This window comes from Heliangelus exortis, chromosome 3 (genome assembly GCF_036169615.1).
Source record: "Heliangelus exortis chromosome 3, bHelExo1.hap1, whole genome shotgun sequence".
NCBI lineage: Eukaryota > Metazoa > Chordata > Aves > Apodiformes > Trochilidae > Heliangelus > Heliangelus exortis.
In genome coordinates this window covers 52,350,560-52,372,121 of record NC_092424.1, presented here as the reverse complement: position 1 = coordinate 52,372,121, position 21,562 = coordinate 52,350,560, and the positions used below count along the sequence as shown (strand labels likewise).

Sequence of the window (21,562 nt, the reverse complement as noted above, 5' to 3'; positions counted from 1 at the left end):
TCATAAATCTTACTGTGTTTTAGCAGCTAATACAAAATGGAGTTGCAGACTGTATTATGTCAAAAAAGCAAATGTATTAAGAGTCTGGTAACAAAAAAAAAATGTTTAGCAAAATGTATTTTTTTTCTTTAAAATATATAAAAAAGGTCTAATGCATTAACTGCTCCAAGCACTTCACAAAGGGACTGTGGATGACTTACAAATTCAAAATGTTGTTGACAGGGCAGTTGAAATTTGAGGAACTACTTAAAAGAGAAGTCATCATCAGCTTATGCTTGACTGGACAGACTTATAGCTAGTTCACATAGGAGTTTAAGTTAATAGAGTCTGTGTTGTTCTGGGAATCATTTGACAATCAATAACATGGAACATTTCATTTACTCATCTCTTTCAGAAGCGATAGCTCATTGTTTTGATTTTAAAGTCTATTTTTTTTTTCTGTGAGAAAGAGAAGCAGAAGGTGAAGCTTGGGGTTTTGTGAGCACTGAAAGGAATATTTTCCTTTTGAAGCTGTAATTGTGGGACATGAACTCCTTGTAAGAGAAGACATCTTGAACTACAAATATGTTGTTCTAGATGATCTTGTGAGACTTCAGCACACAAAAATAACTTGCACAGAAAACACCTCTACAAACAAACTCTAAGAGTAAATCAAATACCCAACAGTATTATAACTTCATTTCCAATTGCTTCCCATCATTAAAACCTCGCCTTCATTCCTCAAAATACAGTTGTCTAGCTTTTGCATTTTAATTTCCAACCTGTTTAACAAGACCATATCTTGTCAAGAGCATGTCAGGTCACTACAGGAACAGTAGCTTTCTTTTAGGCTAATGTATGTATTCCTGGTAATCATGACTCTTTTGAACACTGGAGCCTGGCAAGACCCCATATCTTGGCTCTGCTGGCTCTTAAGTTTCATGCTTCTGTTCTGCGCAATGGAGAATTGTTGCAGAAGCAAATTTTGACAGACTGGAAAAGCAGGCACTTTCCTCTGTGGTATATTTTTTTGAGGGAAAGTGTATCCTACACATTCCCATAGCTTACAGCTCAGGTAGACTGTGGCACTGGCGTGCAATTGCTTTGAGACCTATGCGGCAGGAGACCCTGTCACGGCAGTGGAGTAGTTTCAGCTTCTTGAAGTTCCAGCTGAAAGGAAAGAAATTGCAAATACAATGAACAATTACTTGATTTCTTCCCCCCCACAAGTCTGTGTGTGTGTGTTTGCAAGTGTTTGTTTTGGGGTTTTTTGGGGTTGTTTTTGTTTGTTTTTTGGTTTTGTTTGTGTTTTTTTTTTTTTTATTAAGAGGGATTTATTTTTCATTTGTGGCTTCTGTCCTGCTTTACAAAGCTTAATAGACAGCCCAGAGAGTTAGGCAAGACTGCCTTTGCCATGAAGCAATGAAGGCAGACGAAATGATCACGATGAAGTTTGACCTTCAAAGACAAAAAAAAATACTTGTAGATATGAAACTTGAATTAGAATTGGAATATATTTCATACTAAGCCAGTTCTTTTTCTAGAGGGGAACTGTCTATGAATTTCTTCCATATAGAAGGAACTCGCTTCCTCCCTATATTCCTTTTGCAGCAATTGCAAAGGAGTTAATATTTTAGATGATAACTTCTGTTCATTGGCTGACTTTTGGAATTGCAGTTAAGATCTAATTTAAATTCTGTGTGAGCTGGACCTACATCAGCAAACAAACCCAACAGCCTCTCAGCCCCGTGTATCCGCAGTATCCATGTTAAGTCCTATTTGCATACAGGCAACAACAGCACTGCAGATGTTTTCATCAACAAAATATGATCACTGCACAGCGTATCCTGAAAGTCTGCAACCCTTTTTATTGTCCAGAAGATGTTGTCTTGCAGCACTAGAACCTGTTGAGAACAGAGTGGGAGACTCTGCAAATCAAATAAAGTGTTTATAGTATGCAGGGTAGAATCATAGGTGAAACCTGACTGAGAAAAGAAAGGGAAATGTGGTCCTGTAAAAGTAATGGGACAGGGGTATGGATTTTGGGGCAGAGAGAATGGAAAGTGTGTTTTCTAGATGGAGCAAAGTGGAGGCTTTTAGGGCATCTGATTTGGAGATAAGTATCTCCAGGGCTACACCCTAAGTCTAATACTTATTCAAATTAACGTGCTATATTTAGGGCTTTTCTTTATTCTGTGTTGGAAATATTTCCCCTCAGCTCCAGAAACTGACCTGATCCTAAATGTGAATGTCCCTGTCTTTTGGAGAAGTCTAGATCCAGAATTAATTGTGAAGACCATATTCATTTTCATATATACTCATCTTTATGGAATAGGTAAAATAGAAGCATCTGTTTTGCATTTTTTTACCGACAAACCTTTTCTACTTTATTAAAGAAAAAAAAATGAATTTTTTTTCTTCCCCATTTATTCTAATAAGAATATTAGAATAATATATTCTGTTCAAGGAATGCCAAAAACAAAAGCAACCTTTGGAGCCATCTAATAAGTTCCAGTCCTTATAGCATAGTTTATACTTATTTCCTTTCATGGAATAGTCTGACAAACACATTTTGTTTTCTCTACTACCTCGAAGATTCACAAAGGGCCTATGTCAGTGTAAATCAGATACTCAAGAAAGCCCAGTTTTAAGGACTTACTGAATTCAGACAAGCTTTTCATAAGTATCATTATCTTGCCAGAAAATGCCTTCATACTTTATTATTATTATTGACGTACATTATTATTTACAAAGAAGATAAGCTAATTTTCTAAAAACAGAGAACCTAGAATTCAATTTTTCTTTGCTTTAACTTCAAAATAGCTTTTATTAAATCAAATATCCTTTGCATTTCTACATGTGGCTGCCAATCCAAACAACAAGGGCAAAGCCTGCAGGGCTGAGTACAGATACTAGGCCTACTGAACATAGGTATCTAAAGCCTCATTTTTGCATTTCCATTTGGCACTTGGACACTTCAGTGGCTAAGGAAAATGCATCAGAATCTAAAAAAAAAAATAAATAGTTACATAGGATGACTAAATATGCCTGAAAATGTGCCTATACATGATTTTCCTAGTTGCTTGGGTGCATTCAGGTGAGACAGCTATAAAAACTTAAATGAGTCACAAAGAAACTAATTGAAACAAATTAAAATGCTTAGATTTCTATAGTTATTAATAATCTGTTTTCTTAAGTATTTAGGATTTTTTAAAATTAACAGATAGATATTAAAAATGTATTTTGAAAACACAGTTTCAGGTAATACTAGTGAATTATTAAATTCAATTAATCAAAACAATTACCAGTGAGTTTTAAATTTAGAAAAAAATCAAATTTGGTTCGTTATTTGTCTTTCTTATTAATCAGGTGAACGTCAATGACATAAATAACCTCAGCATTTGCAAAAGATAGAATGTGGTCCTTTATTACCATTCCCTATCAATATTGGGTCATACAGAGAAAATTACAAATCTTAACTCAGAATAATATATATATTTATGATGTTTCCTGTTAACTGCCTTTGCAATAATAGAAAACACAGCTGTTCCTTCTGCCTGTGAAGGCTTATTTTTACATGTTCTGAGAGTGTGAGGCCTTAAGCTGCTGAGTGATTGAGTGCTTACAGTTCTCATTAGCTTTAGCAGGAGTAAAGAATTCTCACTTGGCAAAAAAGTGACTTGTAGAACATCAGAAAGTCATTTCTTAAAAAATGACTTGTAATGCTAGATGCTTTGTAATTGAAATTCATATCAAATGTTCTCCAAGGTGTTGTCTTTACAAGAAAGACCTTATCAGTAGATAAATAGATCAATAAATATATACTAGTTAGGCTTTCTTGTACAGAAAGCACTTACCTGTTAAAAGAATGCCCTTTCAGTAAAATAAAAATAAAAAATAAAAGCTCACTGTTTGAACAGTAGTTTGTTAGGGGGGTTTTAGTTATTATTATTTATTTGCTTTTTTTTTTTTCTTTATTCTGAGAGGAAAGCTGCATTCCCTTTGGTGCTTTCTGAGTTTAAAAAAAAAATAATAATTAAACAATACTAGTGTTCCATTTTTAAGTCCTATCCCAGAGAAACTTTTTAGCACAGATCAGTCCTATAACCTGGTTTGTTGTTCTGATATTAGCAGACAAGAGAAATGTTATTTCATACAGGAATGTTTGCTGGAGGAAAAAAACCAAGAAATGGAGTGTAACATTCAGGTTTGAACAGGGCTTGGCATGAATGTATTTTGTAAATACTGGGGAGACTGAGAAAAACTGCACCTAATCACTGATGTGCATGGGAAGCAGCAGTGAGAAGGCTCAGGTCAGCACCCAGTGAACATATTTGGCAGAAATAAAGCAGTGGCAGCAGCAGCTGCCAAAGCAAGGACTTGGGCAAGGGATGATGGTGAAGAAAGTGAAATTGGGCCACTGAAATTTATGGCCACTTCAAACTCTTTCAAAGTACAGACCATGCAAAAAGCCCTATCTAACCATTTGTGGGGGCATGAGCTTCCAAATGTTGCCTTCTCTCCCCTGGCCCTGGGGAAAGCCAATGGCTAGTTGCTAGGAAGAGCTACTGAAGTAGTCAAAGCTCAGTAGTCAAATAATACCTCTTAACAAATTTGATTACTATTCCCTGAATGGAAAAAAAAACCCAAAACAGACAGCAAACCAACAAAGAACCTAACTATGAGACTAATTTCTTCTTTATTGCTACTATAAAGCTCACTCCCCTTGCTTGGTCTATCTCTGAGCCATCTGTCTCTCTCCCTTGCTGGTGTAAGTTGGAAGATCTTTGTCAGAAGGGCCAACTTTTGTTCTGTGTTTGCTAAGAGGCCAGGGAAACAGACTTTATTTCACTCAGACTCTGGGCAGTACCATGTAAATATGTGCTAAGGATAGCAGGTTCAAGGGTTACAGCTCTCCTGAAAATAATATATAGAAGCATAACTAAACATAGAAAATCCATGCATATACCTGGCACTGTAAAAAGCTGTAATTGTAGTAGATGCAGGTGCAATTCTGTTGTCGGATACATGCACAAAGCTCCACTGAGGGTGACAAATGCACTACTTACAGCTGAACCTGTCTAATAAATTTTTGCTGCACCTAGTAAATACTACACATATATACATACATACATATAATGTATGTATGGGCCTATGCCAAGTTTGGCAGTCCTGCTCTGCCACCAAAGCAAGCAGGTGCTAACTGATCTCACAGGACACAGTTTGGCAGAAATAAAGCAGTGGCAGCAGCAGTAGCAGCAGCAGCTGCCAAAGCACTTGATGCTGGCGAACTACACTACCAAATGCAGAAGCTGAATAAAGCTTCCCCTTCTCCATCCAGCCCACTCCCTCCTCTTTTCTGGTGCAATTACTGTTTTGTCTGTTTGGAAATGGTGATGTTCTGATCTGGGCTTCCTGCCAGCAGCTGAGTGGCAAGAATAAAATTGCTTTCACAAGAAGCCATTGACTTCTGCACCCTGAGGAGATAGATAGCTTGTGGCTGAAGTGGCAGCAGTGAGAAGCTGGTGCAGGAGAAACCTAAAGATATTGCTGAAAGGTGATACAGGAAAGAATGAAGTTCTTCTTTTTAACGATTTTTTCTAGTGTATGTGATGCACATGAATTACTTTCATGAATGATAAGGTTTGCCTTCGTGTTTGCTTGATGTTCAATGAGGGCTGGGGATTGGAATTCTCAAGACCGGTCAGGGAACATGGATGTTTATGATGTAACAAAAGAGCCTCTTTGCAAAGGCTAAGCAAAACCAGCCTGACTTAAAAAATAAATAAGATTGTTTCTTTTGGTATCTGCTACTCAAAGAAACCTACTTCTCAAAGGCTTTTTCTACATGGAAAAAGTCTATTCTCCATATACTGTAAATGGCAAAGTGGCACTTCTTAATACGTGTGTGTATATATTTATTTATATATATCGTAAAACCTGACCCTAGCCAACATAGGTGATTCCCCTATGCAAGAATTACACGTAGACAAGACTTTGTCTACTTCTTCCATGTCTTCCCAGATAAACAAGGCCTACATCAGTCAAAAGCGTACAAGTACAGTTTCTCCTCTTTTTGATTCACTGTTGCAATGGGAGAAGAAGAGAGATCTGTATTCTGTCCCACTCTTGTCTCCCTCAGCAGACAAGGAGTATGAATAGGCAAATCTATGATCATTCTCCAACCAGTTCTAACGCAGTCACCTGTTGTGAACATCTGGCCATTGAAACACTGTATTGTGTGCTGTGTATACACACACGCGCTGGACCCAGTGATGCAAGGTACCTTCGAAAGCCCTCAAGCTTCTGAGCATCAACTAGAGGAGGGAACAACAAGCACCATGCAGGACTGGGGTCTCTGTGTACACATAACCAAATTGAGATCTTGAAATAACTACAAATCAGTATAAACTGTGACTTCAGAATATATGTCATCTCCAAGCGGAAGGCCTGGATCCAGAGATGACATTTCCACTGCTAGTCATACCTGATGGTTAGTCCTGTCCACAGTGTTGGCAGTGGAAGCATGGTCACGAGTGTTTTGTCGGACTCGGGTGGAGTTTTGCTGCTCAATGGTTGAGGAAGTGGGGATGCAGAACTCTCTGAAACACCTTTTGAAATTCTCATCTAGAAATGCATAAAGGACTGGATTAAGACAGCTATTTGTATACCCTAGGGCGATACAGAAGTGCCACGAAACAGTCTGGAAAGTAGTTTCGGGGATGTTCACCAGGGCTTTAATGATGACATAAATGTGGATGGGAGTCCAGCAGACGATAAACACTGCCACCACTACAAGAACCATCCTCGTGATTCTCCGCAGGTTCCTGTCCTTCTCTTTGGAGCCAGATAACATGCGAACACTCTTTAGGCGTAAAATCATCAGCCCATAGCACACAGTAATGATCAGGACTGGCATGATGAAGGCAAAAATGAACACACAGATCTTTAGGAGGTTCTCCCAGTACCATGCAGGGTGAGAGAATGTAAGTGTGCAGTCAATAGACCCTAGAGAAAAAAGAACACAGCAGAGAAGAGCAAGCAGGTCAGTTTTTTGTTTGCTATTCTTTAAATATTTTTTTATAAATATCATTGGCAAATACATGAAAATCTATCAAAGAAATAGCTAAAATGAAGTAATCTGTGACCTGTCATTGGCACAAACATTGATAGAACACAGTGTTGCAAAATTTGTATGAAATGTGAGTTAGAAACCCAAATCTGAAATAATGTGTTCTCTTTTACAATTTATTGCTTGGAATTGCATGTATATTGGACAAAAAGATGAGCTGCATTATCATAAATGCTTATGCATTTTCACTTTCAGTATAAAATGTAGTGAAAAGAAAGATGGTTTAACCACTGTATATGCAGAGAGTTTGGCATTTTGGGACGATGGGGAAGAGAATGACATGACACTTGGTAACTGTATACACGAGGGTTTGGATTTGTGTGGAGATGCTGTCACTTCACAGAAGGTCTTTGAGCACCAGTGATCCAGAAAGCTCTCTGCTCTCTATCGTGTTCTGCCAGACGAGGCAAAAGATAGCTATGACTGCCAAGTTCAGCAGGAATATTCTGGGTAAAGCACTGGTTTTTGTGATGTTGGAGAGTGCATAACCACCCCACAGCAGAAGGCAGGCACAGATGCTTTTCCAAACGTTACAATAATAGTGTGGGGCAGCAAGACTCACATGAATACACAGGAGTCAGAGCCTGTGTAGAGACAGATCATGTGCAGTCCAACCAGCTACAGCCAGATGCAAAATTGCTTAAGGGGTCCATTTGTGCTGACACCTTCTTTATGAAGGTTGGAGGTCTGGAGTCAATCCAGCCCCTCTACAATAGAGTGAAACAATGCAGGAAGGAGTTTAAACATTGAAGTACTCAATTTAGGAATGAAAGCCAGACTTACCATGCCTGTATTTAGTAGTTGCCATGAACATAACTGGCAGGCCGATGGCAGAAGAAAGAATCCAGTTGCAGACATTGACAATTTTGGCATTTCTGGGGGTACGGAAATCAAGGGCTTTAACTGGGTGGCAAACAGCTACGTAGCGATCCACACTCATGGTGCAGAGTGTAAAGATACTGGTGAACATGTTGTAGTAGTCTATGGATATAACGATCTTACAAAGGATGGTGCCAAAAGGCCATGTTCCCATCAAGTAATTCACACTCTGGAATGGCAGAGTACTTGTTGCTAGAGCATCTGCCAATGCAAGATTGAATATATAGATATTGGTAGCAGTCTTCATTTTTGTGTACCTAGAAAAAAAAAAATCAGCAACTGGATTTTAAATGTAATCAAAGCCACAGGATATCTGTATGACTTCTAATACCAAAAGTAATGTGTTTATAAATGTGAAATTTTATCGATGTTAACATACTTTCACACTTCTAGTGGCCTTCCACTCAAGGAAGCTACAAATGACAGGTGTAAAGAAAGAGTCTTAAATGCAAACTCATGCAAATCTGAATGCTGGTATTTAGGTTACATTGAAATTTCGGCATCTAAACCACTAAGTATTATTATAAATACTAAATTTTGCATAACAATGACAAAAGCTGAAAATTAAGACAGAAGTTGGCTTTGGGCATCATGACTTTTATTTTTACATCTCTGCAATGAAAGACTATTAGAGAAACATGATGATTCTATTTTTTGTGACTATTCTGTTTGTGATTTCTCTTGATGCATATTCAATTTAATTATGGTCATTAGAATACTGAAACCTATTAGTATCCCCTTTCTATCTCCTCAGTGTAGGTTTTCTCTCATGAAATATCTGTGTTTATGAAGCTTTTTATATTTTTTTTGGTAGATGATCATATTTACAACAGTAAAAACTTACTTAAGTCTGCCTAATTCTGCAGGGCAAACTCAGCCTTGCCTTTATGGCCAGTTCAGCAGAACTTTAAACTATGCCTGAAACTTGAAGACCTGAGCAGTAGAGGTTCACTCAGCTGGGATTTGCTCAGAATCAGAAAAAGCAACAGAAAAAAATAATGAGAATCCTACCCAGATATTCAGCAAGTTCCTAGCACTAAAGAATAAAGTCTCAAAATGACCTCTTCAACTGGCAGCCTGTGGGCCATTTGTAGTTTATAAACCAAATAAAAGGTTCACCAAACTAAGCTAGAGAGATCCTCATCTCTATTGCACAAAGTGTAGCAGCATCTTGAGCAGGAGGGAGGAGGACCTTCCCTTTCACTTCCCAGGTATGAAGATGCGAGCATGCTTCTGTCTCTCCTCCTGTTTCTGGACTGACCATTTCAATCTTTCAGTCTCCACCATACCACCTCCAAAATTTTTTGAAGAGTCTTTTCACTGAATTCTCAATGTCTTAAAACTAAAGAACAAATAACATGAAGATATATTTTTTTAAGAAATTAAATTTTAGTTTGCGTCACACTTTACCTAAGCCTAATAGGCATAGTTTGTATACTGCCAGCTGAGCCTTTTCCCTACCGCTTCTTTGACAAGCCATTTATATCCATGTGGTTTCTTGAAATATATCCTTTTTCAGACCTTTCAGTCCTTCTGTACCAGATCAGTTTTATAGCATCCTAGTATTATGAGGCTGATGCCAAGAAGCCAGAGTAGGGGTCCACATTCAGCCCAATTAATATAATAATACACACAATTACAAATTAATTCGAAAATTGCTCCTATCTGAATAGCAACAATGAGGAGAAAAGCAGAGTCTTCAGACCTTAGGAAATGGGCTGGCCAGTGTTTGGTTGGTAATAACTACTTTCAGAAACACAACGGCATGCAAGCTTTTGTCCACAGAATGCTAATTTGGAGACAAAGAGAGCTTCAACAGATCTGTGTTCAAGTTTAATGCAGAATATATGAAAAATTGGTTTAATTCCGTTGCAGAAAGCAGTTGTTCATGAAAATGGTTTGGCTGTTGAAAGAAACAATGGCCAGCAATTAGGTCTCACATACAGACACTCTGACATAACTCCTGCTGCTGCTGAAGGAGATTAGGTTAGTGTTACAAATTCATGCTCTTCTTGCATAAATCGCATATTATACAAATGAAGAATCATTATGTGCATACATTAGATTAGTTGAGGTCTCCTTGGGTGGGAAGATTAAAATATGTAATGTATGCCCAGTTGAACCAATTTAAATAAACATTTATTTCGATGGCTTTTTTGGTGCATCTTCTGCATTGAACTCAAAAACAGAAGGACAGGGGGATTTATTTTTTTTTTTTCTTGCTTTCCTGAGGTATCAGGTGCTTCCAGTTTTCATTGAGCTCTTAAAGGTTTGACAAACGTTTTGCTATATTCAGGACAGTCTGGAAAAACCCTCAAAATGTTTTCTTTCTTATTAGTGAGTTGTGCAGTTAAATGATGTGTCTCAGGTAGGCCATATTCTGGAAAGTACCTTTGAACAAAAGGCTCTCAAATGCTGGACAATTGGCAGCCATCTTATTGCCTACTTTTTCTTTGGATGGTAGTGAGTCTCTACAGGATGAAAGAGCTATCCTGTACCTCAGGCACAGTTATGAAATGCACTGTGGCAGAGTGTTACCTATTAAAGTGTTGAAGTCAAATATATTGTGGATGAGTCTAACCTACCTGTTTGGGAACATATGATTTAATCCACTTGAAGATTTAGTCTTTGATTTTTCTATTCATGGGTACTTCAGAATGCTTGTGCCTTAAGCCATTACATTCAAGATCTTGGTAACAGTACTATAAATTTCTGCACAGCACTGACACATTATTAGGTAATCAGGCCACCCAGATTGAAGGTGCCATTCTGTAATTATCAATCTAACCTACTCATCCTTTTGATTTATGTTCTGAAAAGATCACATGCAAGCATGTGATTTAAAAATAATAAGGCCCCAGGGAAAACAAGCAAACAACGAACTGCAAAAGAGCAACCTCCAGCAGATAGAACATTTAGGAGAGAATTTCACACTTAGTTACAATGAAATTATGTGATTTGAAGTATACTAATTTACTTCCTGCACTTATCCTGACTTGGGGGTAAAAGCAGAACTAGAGGAAAATTTCACTGCCTTAAAAAAAGACAGAGGCAGCAGCTGTTTCCTGCTGCTAAAGCCTTGCATCCTGATTCCCAACATGGTGCTACTCAGTCACTACCATGACTGGTGACAGTTGTTTAATTAGAGAGATGAAAACCACATACGAATATTAAGCATCACTTCACATGTCCAGGCATGACAGAGTAACCATGTACTAGATCTAAAATCTGAAGGCCTAGTTATTCAGCATACATGGTTAGGAACACAGCAAGGCCTTCAGACACATCACGCTTGAGCAGCCTTCCCACACACCTGCAAGGAGGATGGGCATTTTCTGAAGAAGTTTGAATGTGTGTGCCGAATGTGAATCTGAACCTAAGGCAGACAACTGCTGGACTACACTTGCTCCAGTCGCTACCTCTCTTCTCCCTAATGCTTTGTTTTCCCACTGCTAAGTTCCTTTTTCACTTTCTTCTCCACAGAACACGTGAAATTAAGCCAGAATTTCAACACAGTTTACTTCCCTTGTGTTATCTTGCCAGCATCTTTGACTTCCCAGATTATCCTTTCCTTGCATCAGGGAAATATCAAAGCATGTGCAGAACCATTCATGTTTGCACACAGGACCCAGGCAGGAGGAGTAAGCAGAGCACAGCACTTCTCACGATGGAGCACTAGCTGAGGGTTGTTTCTCCTGCACTCAGAACCAAATAGAGACTTCTCTCAGATCTCAGCTTTGGGAGAGAGAGAGAGCTACATAAAAGCCTTGTAGGCAGAGTCAACTTTCTTCAGGCTCTGGTGACAGTAATTTTGGAATTAAGGTGGCACCAAAAGAGCTCGGTGGGCAACTGCCTCATCTGATTTCAGTTAATTTCAGTATTGTGCTGGGCTTTGGGCTAAAACTTGCTTGCTGCTTTCTTTATGTCTCTCCCTGCTTTTTCCTACTGAAAAAATCATGTAGAGGTCCAATTTCTGCAATTTAGTTTGAATCAGTAAGTTTAGTCTGTGCTCAGAGAAAAAAACAAAACCAAAACAAGCTTCTTTCTTTAGGAAAAATAGCTATTCTGGCAAGGAAGGCTGGTCATTTCCCTTGATGTCTGACTGAGAGGATTAACAACCAAGATTTCTTTGGACAAAACACACAAACCCACAGTGGTCATAACAGGTAGCCTTTTTAATTTTAAAATTACACATCTATTAAAATATCCTGGCAGAAATTCACGGAAAATAAAGCTAATGTTCTTTTTAACAAAAGGGGAGGGTAACCAGCCAAGAACATGTTTTTATAGATGTGTTAATATCAAGTTGCGGCACAAGCTTTGAAGAGGTTGCAATGTCTTATAATTCCTAGTTAGTTTCTTTTTCTTTTCCCAGGCATCATAAAAAGCTTCTCAATGATAAAAAAAAAGAATTATATGTATGCTTCAATGCCCAAACAGTCATCTGCTGGTAGGATCCCTTCTTTTCCAACCTAGTTAAATGGGTGGGGAAATTATCTTCCAATCATTCCAGGACTTAATCTGGCCTGTTTGTTATACTGCCTTTCAGTGAGTCTCTCTTTGCCTGGTGCTCACACACGTGTGGGTCTCCATAAATGCTGTTGCTTTCATGGTTATTGTGTAACACACCTCTGAAATAAATCAGCTGTGCTAAAAGGGCTAACTCAGATATTGCCATTGTTCAGCAGTGTGTGCTTATTGGTGAAGTTTTTGCTTTGCTAGAAAGCAAAAAGGGAAAAAGTTGGTGTCTTCAGCTTAGCTTTCTCCTTTCTGCTTCCAGGGAAGCATAACTGAGAGTAAAACCACTGACTATGTCGATGATAACTGCAGTGACTTTTTTCTAGGTTGGAACCAGTACCTAGAAACCAGAGGTTCTTCTAGCTGTTCCCTTAGGAAAAAAAACTTCTTTCAGCTGGCATTGCTCCAAACTACACAATGAGGAAGAGATTCTCCGTTTTACACAAACATTTTTGTTTTGAAGTTTTATACCTGATCTGAGATACGAGATCTTATAGCTGATAATTGAACACTTTGCAGTAAGAAGGTGGAAAAAAATATCCTATTTCATGTCTTTCACAGTTATTTGATTAGCTATGGTCTGTCATCCCTGCCTTTTTTCATCCTGTAAATTCAAAGGGAAATATAAATAGAATTTAGAAGTGTTTAATATTAAACAAGTGAATGAGAATACATCTTAACACAACTGGATTAAGCTATGGAACTACCTGCCAGTGAGAACCAATAAAATCTAACTTCCAAAAGTGAGCTGTGGCTTTGAAAAATAATGATGGCATCCTCACTTATAATAACATAAACCCAAAATTAATTTTATAAACCATAGAAGGCACAGATGTTTATAAAAAGGACATTGTATGATATCAGTCTAAAAAAAATGGTTGCATTCAGGTTGTTAAAAACATATTTATAATTTGTATTTTGAAGAGAGTCATCCAGCTTGTTTTAACTTGGAATCATAATGAAAATAGTTTTTTTTTTAAAAAATGTCCATTAATCAGGATCTGTACAACGTCCATCCTGGAACGCCTAAACTTAAAATTAACCAATTTAAAATCTTTAAAAATGTTTCAGAATTCTGAATTTTACTTTAGAGAAGATTTCTTTCAAAGCAGCTTTGTTTAGAAGTGGTAATATTTTCCAACTTTATTTTTTATTCTGATTTTATGGGAATGCTGCATGTTAAAAATGCCCACAAAAAGCTATTAAATAAGTGCTGATGCAAATTGCAGCTCAGAAAATCTCTCTGCAGTCTAAGGGACATGTTAGGATTCTTACACAGTGATGCTTGTGCTTCTCCAACTCTTTGACTAAACACCAACTGCTGGCTGTGGTTGAAAAAAAGGTTGGTAAGCTGGACAAAGATTTGGAGGCTTTTTGGCTTACATCACATTGTTTGAGATTTCTTTTTTAAATATGATCTAGAAAAATTATAAAAGCTTATCGACAGTGTTCAGCAAGACCTATGCCTGGTGATTTGAAAAACATTGTAAGTTGAAATAAAACAGTACTTCATGATTATATTAGCTAATTAGCTCATTAGTCATTAGCTTGCTGATAATCACATAATATTAAAAAAATATACAAGGACAATTTTTGTCTAATTTTACTGAACCATGAAAAGTTGATAGAATTTGATTTATTTTTGTAAGGGAATTAAAAAAACATAATAAGGAAATGTTTATCATCAATCTTCGTGGGAGCTATTACCGAAATGGTACTTCAGGAAGAATACAGTGGGATTGAAGCAGATTTATCATGAGATGTTTAATATGAGGGAATGTTTTCTGCCCAGAAGTGCCTGGTGGCCAACTTGCCTCTAGCAGAGCAGGAGTCTGCCCTCCCTGGCCAGTGTGCTGTTCCATGAGTAGGAGCTGGCTGGGACTGGAGCCAGGCACAGGGGCTGGAGAGCTCTCAATCATCTGTCAGCTCCCCCCACTCCCTCAGGAAGACATAGGTTATTCTCAGGCTGCAGGCTAATGTGTTTTCGGATAAATTTTTATCATATTCACATCAATATAATTTAAAAAAACAACCAAACAAAAAAACCCACAAATGAGAACACAAAGGTTTCACCTGTCTGCTTGCTTTGATCTTGGGGAAGGGAGGAGAGCTGCTTGCTAGTCAAACATTTACCCACTTAGCAGAGGTTGGTAAACTTCTATCACAAACAGCATGCAAACAGGGACACCTGCTTTTCTGTAACACAGGATACTGAGGGCCACTCTCTCACTATGCTGCTCATTTAATTCAGCTTCTGTGCTGTCCCTGCTCAACCTGATTCCTTCAGATCTGTCCCCAGATCTTCTCTGACCTGTGCTGCTGAGCACCATCAGTTCATAATTGACATGAGTGGGACAGGCTGCTGAGGCTTCAGTTAACACCTCCTAGCAATGGTGTCTTGGGATAGTGCAGTGGTGGTCTGGAAGGGGGGGGCCAACAAGAGTTGGCCTCTGCCCAAGACCGAGCAGACATGGGAAGCTGGGTGCGAGTAACATATTCAAGAAAGGGAAAATGAAAAGGAAAAAAAAAAAAAAAAAAAAAAAAGAAAAAAAAAATTAAAAAAGAGACCTCCAGAACACAGGAGAGAAGGAGGTGAAAAAAAAAAACAATGCCAGAGAAAAGACACCGAGGTCAGTAAAGAAGGAAGCGGGCCTGGGCAGAGACTTCCCCCCAGCTCGTGGTGAGAGGGCAGCTGTGCCCCTGCAATCAATGTAGGGGGACGGTGGAGCAGCCCCTGAGGAAGCCTGGTGGAGCATTCCTTGAAGGACCATGGTGGAGTAAACGTGGATTTGCAGCCCTTCAAGTGGGCAGACGTGAGGCAGCAGCCTGTGCAGGACTGCGGAGAGGAGCCAGTGCTGATCTGCAGCTGTGGAGGACCCCAGAGGAGGTGACTGCTCCCGCAGCAGCCGTGACTCTGTGTGCAGCCCGAGAGGGAGCAGTTCCTGAGGGACTGCACCTGTGGGAGGGACTCGTGTCGGAGGGGTTCCTGAAGGACTCTCTTTTGAGAGGGACCCTGCATTGGAGTGGGGGAAGAATGATGATGAGGAGGAATGAGCGGCAGAAACACCATGTGGGGAACTGACCCTGAACCCCCACTGCTCGCCCCCTGTGCCCTGAGGGGGAGGCAGCAGTGATCTGGGCGCGGGAAGAAGGGTGGGGTGGGGAGGGTGAGGAAGGTATTAAGATCCGGCAATGTTTTCTCTTTCTCCTTGTAGATTAAATTAGGATTTTTTAAACCTGTCTGGTTTTTTGCCTGTTAGTATAATTGGGGAATGAAAACCTTCCTGTCCTTGTCTCTATTAACAAGCCTTTCGAGTGTATTTTCTCCCCCCTGTCCCACAGTGAAGGAGGGGATGTGAGTGAGCAGAGGTCTGGTTGGTATTGGCTGGGACTAAACCGTGACAAATGGGCTGGAACTTTTTTTTTTTGTGGGCAGTGAGCAGGCAGGACACACGTTCACAAAATGCAGTGCCATCCAAATGCTGAGAAGTTCATGCAGCTGTGTTCAGTAAAGAATGAATTTCATGCATTTCTCTGTTTCAAAGTTGCCTGATGTATTCTGCTACAAGAGATGATGTAATTCTTCTTTCACTCTGCACCTTGTAAAGAATATATTTTTAGAAAAAAACTTGCTTTGCTTCAAGCACTTTCAAGTATGTTAGCATTACCAGCTTATTTCTCTAAAGTGACTCTCTCCACTTCATTTCCCTCTTTCTAAACCCTTCATATTTCCCTTTCTGTGCATGTGTGAGAATATTTCTTCCTCTGATGGAATAAATATTCCTTCCTTCCTCCTTCATTTCTTCCTTCTTTCCACAGTTGAAATTTCATCCCAAATTTTGTTCTACTTAGTAAAACTGTTTATATGAAATGTGACTGAGCTACGCTGAAGTAACCAAGGCTTTCAGTACTGCAGAGTTTCATATTAGATGATGTCTCAGTCACAATTCTTTTCCAAAACACTATTAAGAGGCTGTTTTGAGAATGAAATCACTTCACTGAGGACCTCTTTCCTTGGTTTGTGGGTTTTTTTTTGTTTGTTTTTTTTGTTTGTTCATTTGTTTTTTGAGCAGAGTAATCTTTTACCTCAATGACTCAAGACATTTCCTTCCTCCTGTGAAGGATCATGGAAAGGGTCGTAGAGAACCTGAGGCTCCTTTGTTTATGACATGTGACAAAACTAATAGCAAAGAAATTAAGGAATCACTGGTGACTTAAGTGATTTCAGTGGCTTGTGGTGGAATTACCATCCTCTCAGGACAATTAGCACCGTGGAGGACTGGAGCCCCTAGGAGCTATTCCTTTTTTCCAGACCAGCAAAGTCAGCAATGTTGATGATTTTAATCTATGATCTATTACAGCTTTCTATCATATTGCCTTAATCACAGAGCATATTCTTCTTTCCAGTTTAATGTGTGACTAATAACCCACTGAGTTGATGAGAAAGCTGGAAAAGCTTATAGATTGCTGTGTAAATTGATTCAATTTACATGGTACTAATTGTACACTGTCTTGTACTCTGCAGCAGCTAGAAGTAGCATTTGCTGTTGGCAAAGCCATAACAACACTGTGCTGTGTGCATATATATACAACATATTAGTAATTTACACTTATAAAAAGCACATGAGGAAAATAGATAAAATTTATCTACATATTTTTCAGATTACAGGAAATTCATGGCTGGCAGCAAAGGCTATTACTGCAGTCACTCAGAGGGTGCTTTTTTTTTTTTTTTTTTTTTTTTTTTTTTTTTTTGTATTTGACAAAGAAACATCTCAGTTGTTGTAGTAACATGAGGTTCAGCCTCACATACAACACATGTAATATAAATATTTATTCAAGGATGAAAGTCTTCATCTGAACAGGAGCCATTTGGGATAAGGAGGATTGTGGATGACATTTATAAAGGAACAGTATTGGAAATCCATGGACCTGTTTTGCATGAAGAGCCTGATTTTCATACCAATAATGGCAATACATTTTTAACTCCTTATTGGACATGCCCACTTTCCAACCTCTGTATGCCCCAGCAAGGATAACAGGGTAGCGTTGTGGACTGGTAGTGACAGTTCCACATCAAGCAAGCACTTGCACGTTGCTGGCTCCAAACCCATGGATCTGCTTCATGTGGAAAAATTGGAATAATAATACTGTTTATAAGAATAAGATAATAATAATGAAAAAATGCTTGTAAAGAAGCTGAGCATGAGATATTAGCTGGAGATAGCACGAGATACTTATACTGGAAGTCACTTTTGCTTTCAGTGGGGTTGGACTTTGAAAGATGAGTTGGGACAGACTTTCAAATATCTAAATACCTATTTCCCAACTCCTAGTATTTAAAAGGCAAACTGGGTACTGATATAACTTTAAAATCTTATTTCTAGTTGTCTCAATTCTTCTCAACATTAATATGAACTGCAAAGTTTTGTTCTTCCTGATGAGGTGTGGTGTGAAAGGTAGATAAAGAAGCAGAGCTTTATATGATGCCAAATTCAATCCAGTAAAAGGTTTGCCTCCTATCCGTAGCTGGATCCAGAATAAATGAATGTGAGCATACATTAAAACAGAAAATAAATTTAAAAATTCCTTTTCCAGATATACTGTATCTATGGAGAAACCTAGAAAGAAAATGAATGCTTAAGTTGCTTAAACCACATATCCTATTCAACCATCAATATGTAAGCTCTTTTTCATCACAAAATGGTAAACAGATGTCAACTAGGAAGGATTTTTGTTACACCAAAAGCTGTTCTTGTATAGGAGACCTGGGTTCAGTCCTGCCAGTGACATAGAATATATGGATGGCTTTGGAGAAACAATTAAATTTATTTATGTTTCCTTTTGTAAAACAAAAATATATTTTTAATTTCTCCTCTTGCTTATGGCTTTATTTTTAAACTGCAATCCAGGAAAAGATGCTCCCTTTAGATAGAAATCTCAGTACAAGTATCTCATTCTATTTGGCTTTGTGGTGCAAGTGCAATTCAATTTATTATTGTAAGAAATATGAACCTAGTATGGGTTTATGTCCAGCATCAATATGCAGCTCCAGGGACAACCTGTGGCATATTTCTCTACTGACAGCTATTCTGGCTCTGTTACATTCATGCATCTGCTGTTTCCCAGAGGAATGCATACAACACTGCTCAGCTGATTGTAGACATGCCCCCTGTTCAGAAGCCTTTCTACAGCTGTATCTTTGATTTGATAGCTTTTGTCTCGAACTGATCAAAATCACGGGGCAGAATAGAATCTCCCCAGCTCTGTGTATTGAAAATCAGCCTCGGAAGTACATGAAAACCACTAGGTTTCTGAATTACTATAGTTTGGACCACTGATGGATGTTACTTGTCTTCCCACTGGGTCTATAACCTGCACAGGCTCTGCACTGACATGCCCAAGACATGCTGAAGGAATCATCATCCTCTGCCATGCTGCAGCACCTAACCTTGACTCTATCTTCACTCCCCCTGTTTTTACAACTAGCTCATCACAGTGAAGACAACCCAGTGCCGTTAGCCTGCAAGTGATGCTGGGGACCAGCTCCTGCCTGCGAGCTCCCCGCTGCCCACAAGCACCCATGCTCAATGGCTGCTAGTCTGACTCCTTGGGAAATAAAGTGTTCAAAAGCAAAAAGGGGCGCTTTCCAGATCTGGGGAAACTGGAAGTGCTCGGGCTGCTCCGGCAGCCTAGCAGCACCGCCGGCTGGGCTCTATAGAGCTCAGTGGATGCTTGATTTGGAAACAACGGGCAGTCACGAAGGATGCGGAGCTTGCTCAGCCCCGTCCCGTCGCGTACCGCCGCCGCGCTCCCGGGAGGTGGCAGTGTTTCCCCACGGAAACCGCCTGCCCCCTCCCTGGCGGGCAAAGGAGCCCGTTTAATCTCTCTCCCACCTGCTTTCCTGCTGTCTACGGCCATGGAATTTCTCGTGCGTGAAAGACACACTCGTGAGTTACATGTAAAAGCTTGCAGGCGAGAAAGTTGCGAAGCGCTGCAGCACAGTCAGAAAGCCGGGATCACGGATAGCGGCCGAGATCCTGGCGTGTTTAGACACGTTTACACGCATGTATGTATCTATACGTACCTATATATATATATATATATATATATACATAAGCATATAGAGACTTGAGACCTGGGCAGAGAGAAGTGTTTAGCCCCGATGCCACCTACATTTTGCTTGTTAGAGAAAGGCAAGGGGAAAGAAGTGTGGATGTATGCCCGGTGTTCGTGTGCACCCCTGTACCCGTACACCCCTGTACACTCACAGTCCCTTTAAATCCTCCCTCTTCAGCGGAGAGGTGCAGGATTCTGGCCTCGTTGACCAGAGCATCTCGCAGAGTCAGTAGAGCATTCCCGACTCAGCCCGGACGGTCCCCATGGCCCCACCGCAAGTTTCTCTTCCCCAACAACTCGCTCCGGCGCTTTCTCAAAAGCCTCCTTCCCTTTCACGCGGGAGCAAGAGCCCCATTCGCACCCCTCTGCGCGGTCATTTGAGCTCTGCCTGTCGGAGAGGGACCGCTGCATCCCCTGCTGGGATGTCGGCCCGCTGTCCCGGCAGGGGAAGGCCAGGGCAGGGCATGGCATAGCAGGGCAGGGGAAGGGCAGCGCAGAGCAGTGCAGCGCAGAGGAGAGCCGGGCAGAGGAGAGCCGGGCAGAGGAGAGCGGGCCAGAGGAGAGCGGGCCAGAGGAGAGCGGGCCAGAGGAGAGCGGGCCAGAGGAGAGCGGGCCAGAGCAGGGCAGGGCGGGGCGGGGCGGGGCAGGGAGGGGCGGGGCGGGGCAGGGCAGGGCAAGGCAGGGCAGGGCAGGGCAGGGCAGGGCAGGGCGGTACTCACCTGACGATGACATACATAACCAAGAAGTTGCCGAAGAGCCCCACGACGCAGACCACAGAGTAAAGGGCCATGATGGCGATGGCCGTGACCACGGAGGGGCCGCCGCCCGCGGGCGCGCAGGGCCCGCCGACACCCGCGCTGCCATTGCCGCCGCCGCAGAGCTCAGAGCGGTTCCAGCCCGCCGCCACCGAGGCATTGCCCCAGGCTCCCGGCGGAGCGGCCCCGCAGGGAGGCACGGCGGAGCGGCAGGCGGAAGCGTTGGGTGCGAAGGGGACCTCCGGGACGCCGGCGAGGAGCGGCGCGGAACTGTTGCCCAGCAGGTAGGCGACAGCCATGGCGTGCAGAAGCGTCAGCGCTGTCACCAGATCTCCGCGCCCGAGGGCTGATGCCCGGTGCGGGGCTGGCGCGGTGCGGGGCTGCTGCTGCTGCTGCTGCTGCTGCTGCTGCTGCTGCTGCCGTGCGCGGTGCCGGGTAGGCGGCGGCACCCGCCCGCCCCGACGGCGTGCCCCGCCACTGGGTGCGGGCACATGTGTGCGGCGGGCGGGAGGGGCGGGCAAGGGAGGAGGGGTCTGAGGCGGAGGAGCGGCGGGGGGCGGTGGAGAGGAGAGGCTTTCCTCCCGCTCCCCCCCGGACCGGTGGGGCTCCCGCGGGGCGCACCTGGTGCAGAGCGGGGCGTGTCAGCCCCGCTGGAAGGCTGGAGCAGCCAAGGGTGCGCCCGCAGGTTTACCTTTCCCTGCTGGTGGCACTTGGTTGCAAAGCGCTTAACACGGTCCCCTCCCGAGAGCCGCAGGCATCGGTGGCAAAGATCTGAGAGAAAGTACGGGGAGACACTGGCTTCTGGGACTAAGGACCGAGGCAGGGAGATCAGTACACGCCTGATTAACGTAATGAGTCAGGGATCTTGACAAAACGATGTCTTCTGTGATTATAGAGCTTGGAGGAGAGATAGCTGAGCCTACTAATAAAACGTGGTGAACTGCATGGCACCACGTTGGAAAAAGGAGTGACTGTGAACAGAAATCTTGGAAATTATTAAGATCTCATGGGTGCTCAGGATTTTCAGAGGACTCTCTGCCAGAGCTCCAAGGATGCTCTATGCTAAGCATTGGTGTGATTGTTATCAGATGTGATAACACTGACAAGGATTATCACACCTGTTCTCTGTACTGTGCATGCATTGTACCAGGTGCTTGATTGGCACACTGTTCAATTGCAT

General features: G+C 41.4%; 1 protein-coding gene across 1 annotated transcript; it reads right to left on the bottom strand.

The window, feature by feature from the left end:
- Positions 1-1,007: 1,007 nt before the first annotated feature.
- Positions 1,008-20,767, bottom strand: OPRM1 (opioid receptor mu 1). The gene is made up of 4 exons (XM_071740602.1): positions 20,347-20,767; positions 7,895-8,247; positions 6,467-6,987; positions 1,008-1,149 (listed from the first exon to the last, which is right to left on the bottom strand). Exons 1-4 carry the CDS (start codon positions 20,679-20,681, stop codon positions 1,111-1,113), a joined length of 1,248 nt encoding a protein of 415 aa, XP_071596703.1. The 5' UTR covers positions 20,682-20,767; the 3' UTR covers positions 1,008-1,110.
- Positions 20,768-21,562: the final 795 nt, after the last annotated feature.

Coding starts and splice junctions, on each gene's coding strand:
- OPRM1 (XM_071740602.1), bottom strand. CDS start 20,681: ATGGCTGTCGCCTACCTGCTGGGCAACAGTTCCGCGCCGCTCCTCGCC. Junction 8,248..20,346: donor GTTATGTATGTCATCGTCAG/GTGAGTACCGCC, acceptor TTTTTTTTCTAG/GTACACAAAAATGAAGACTG. Junction 6,988..7,894: donor AACTACTAAATACAGGCATG/GTAAGTCTGGCT, acceptor TTTTTTCTCTAG/GGTCTATTGACTGCACACTT.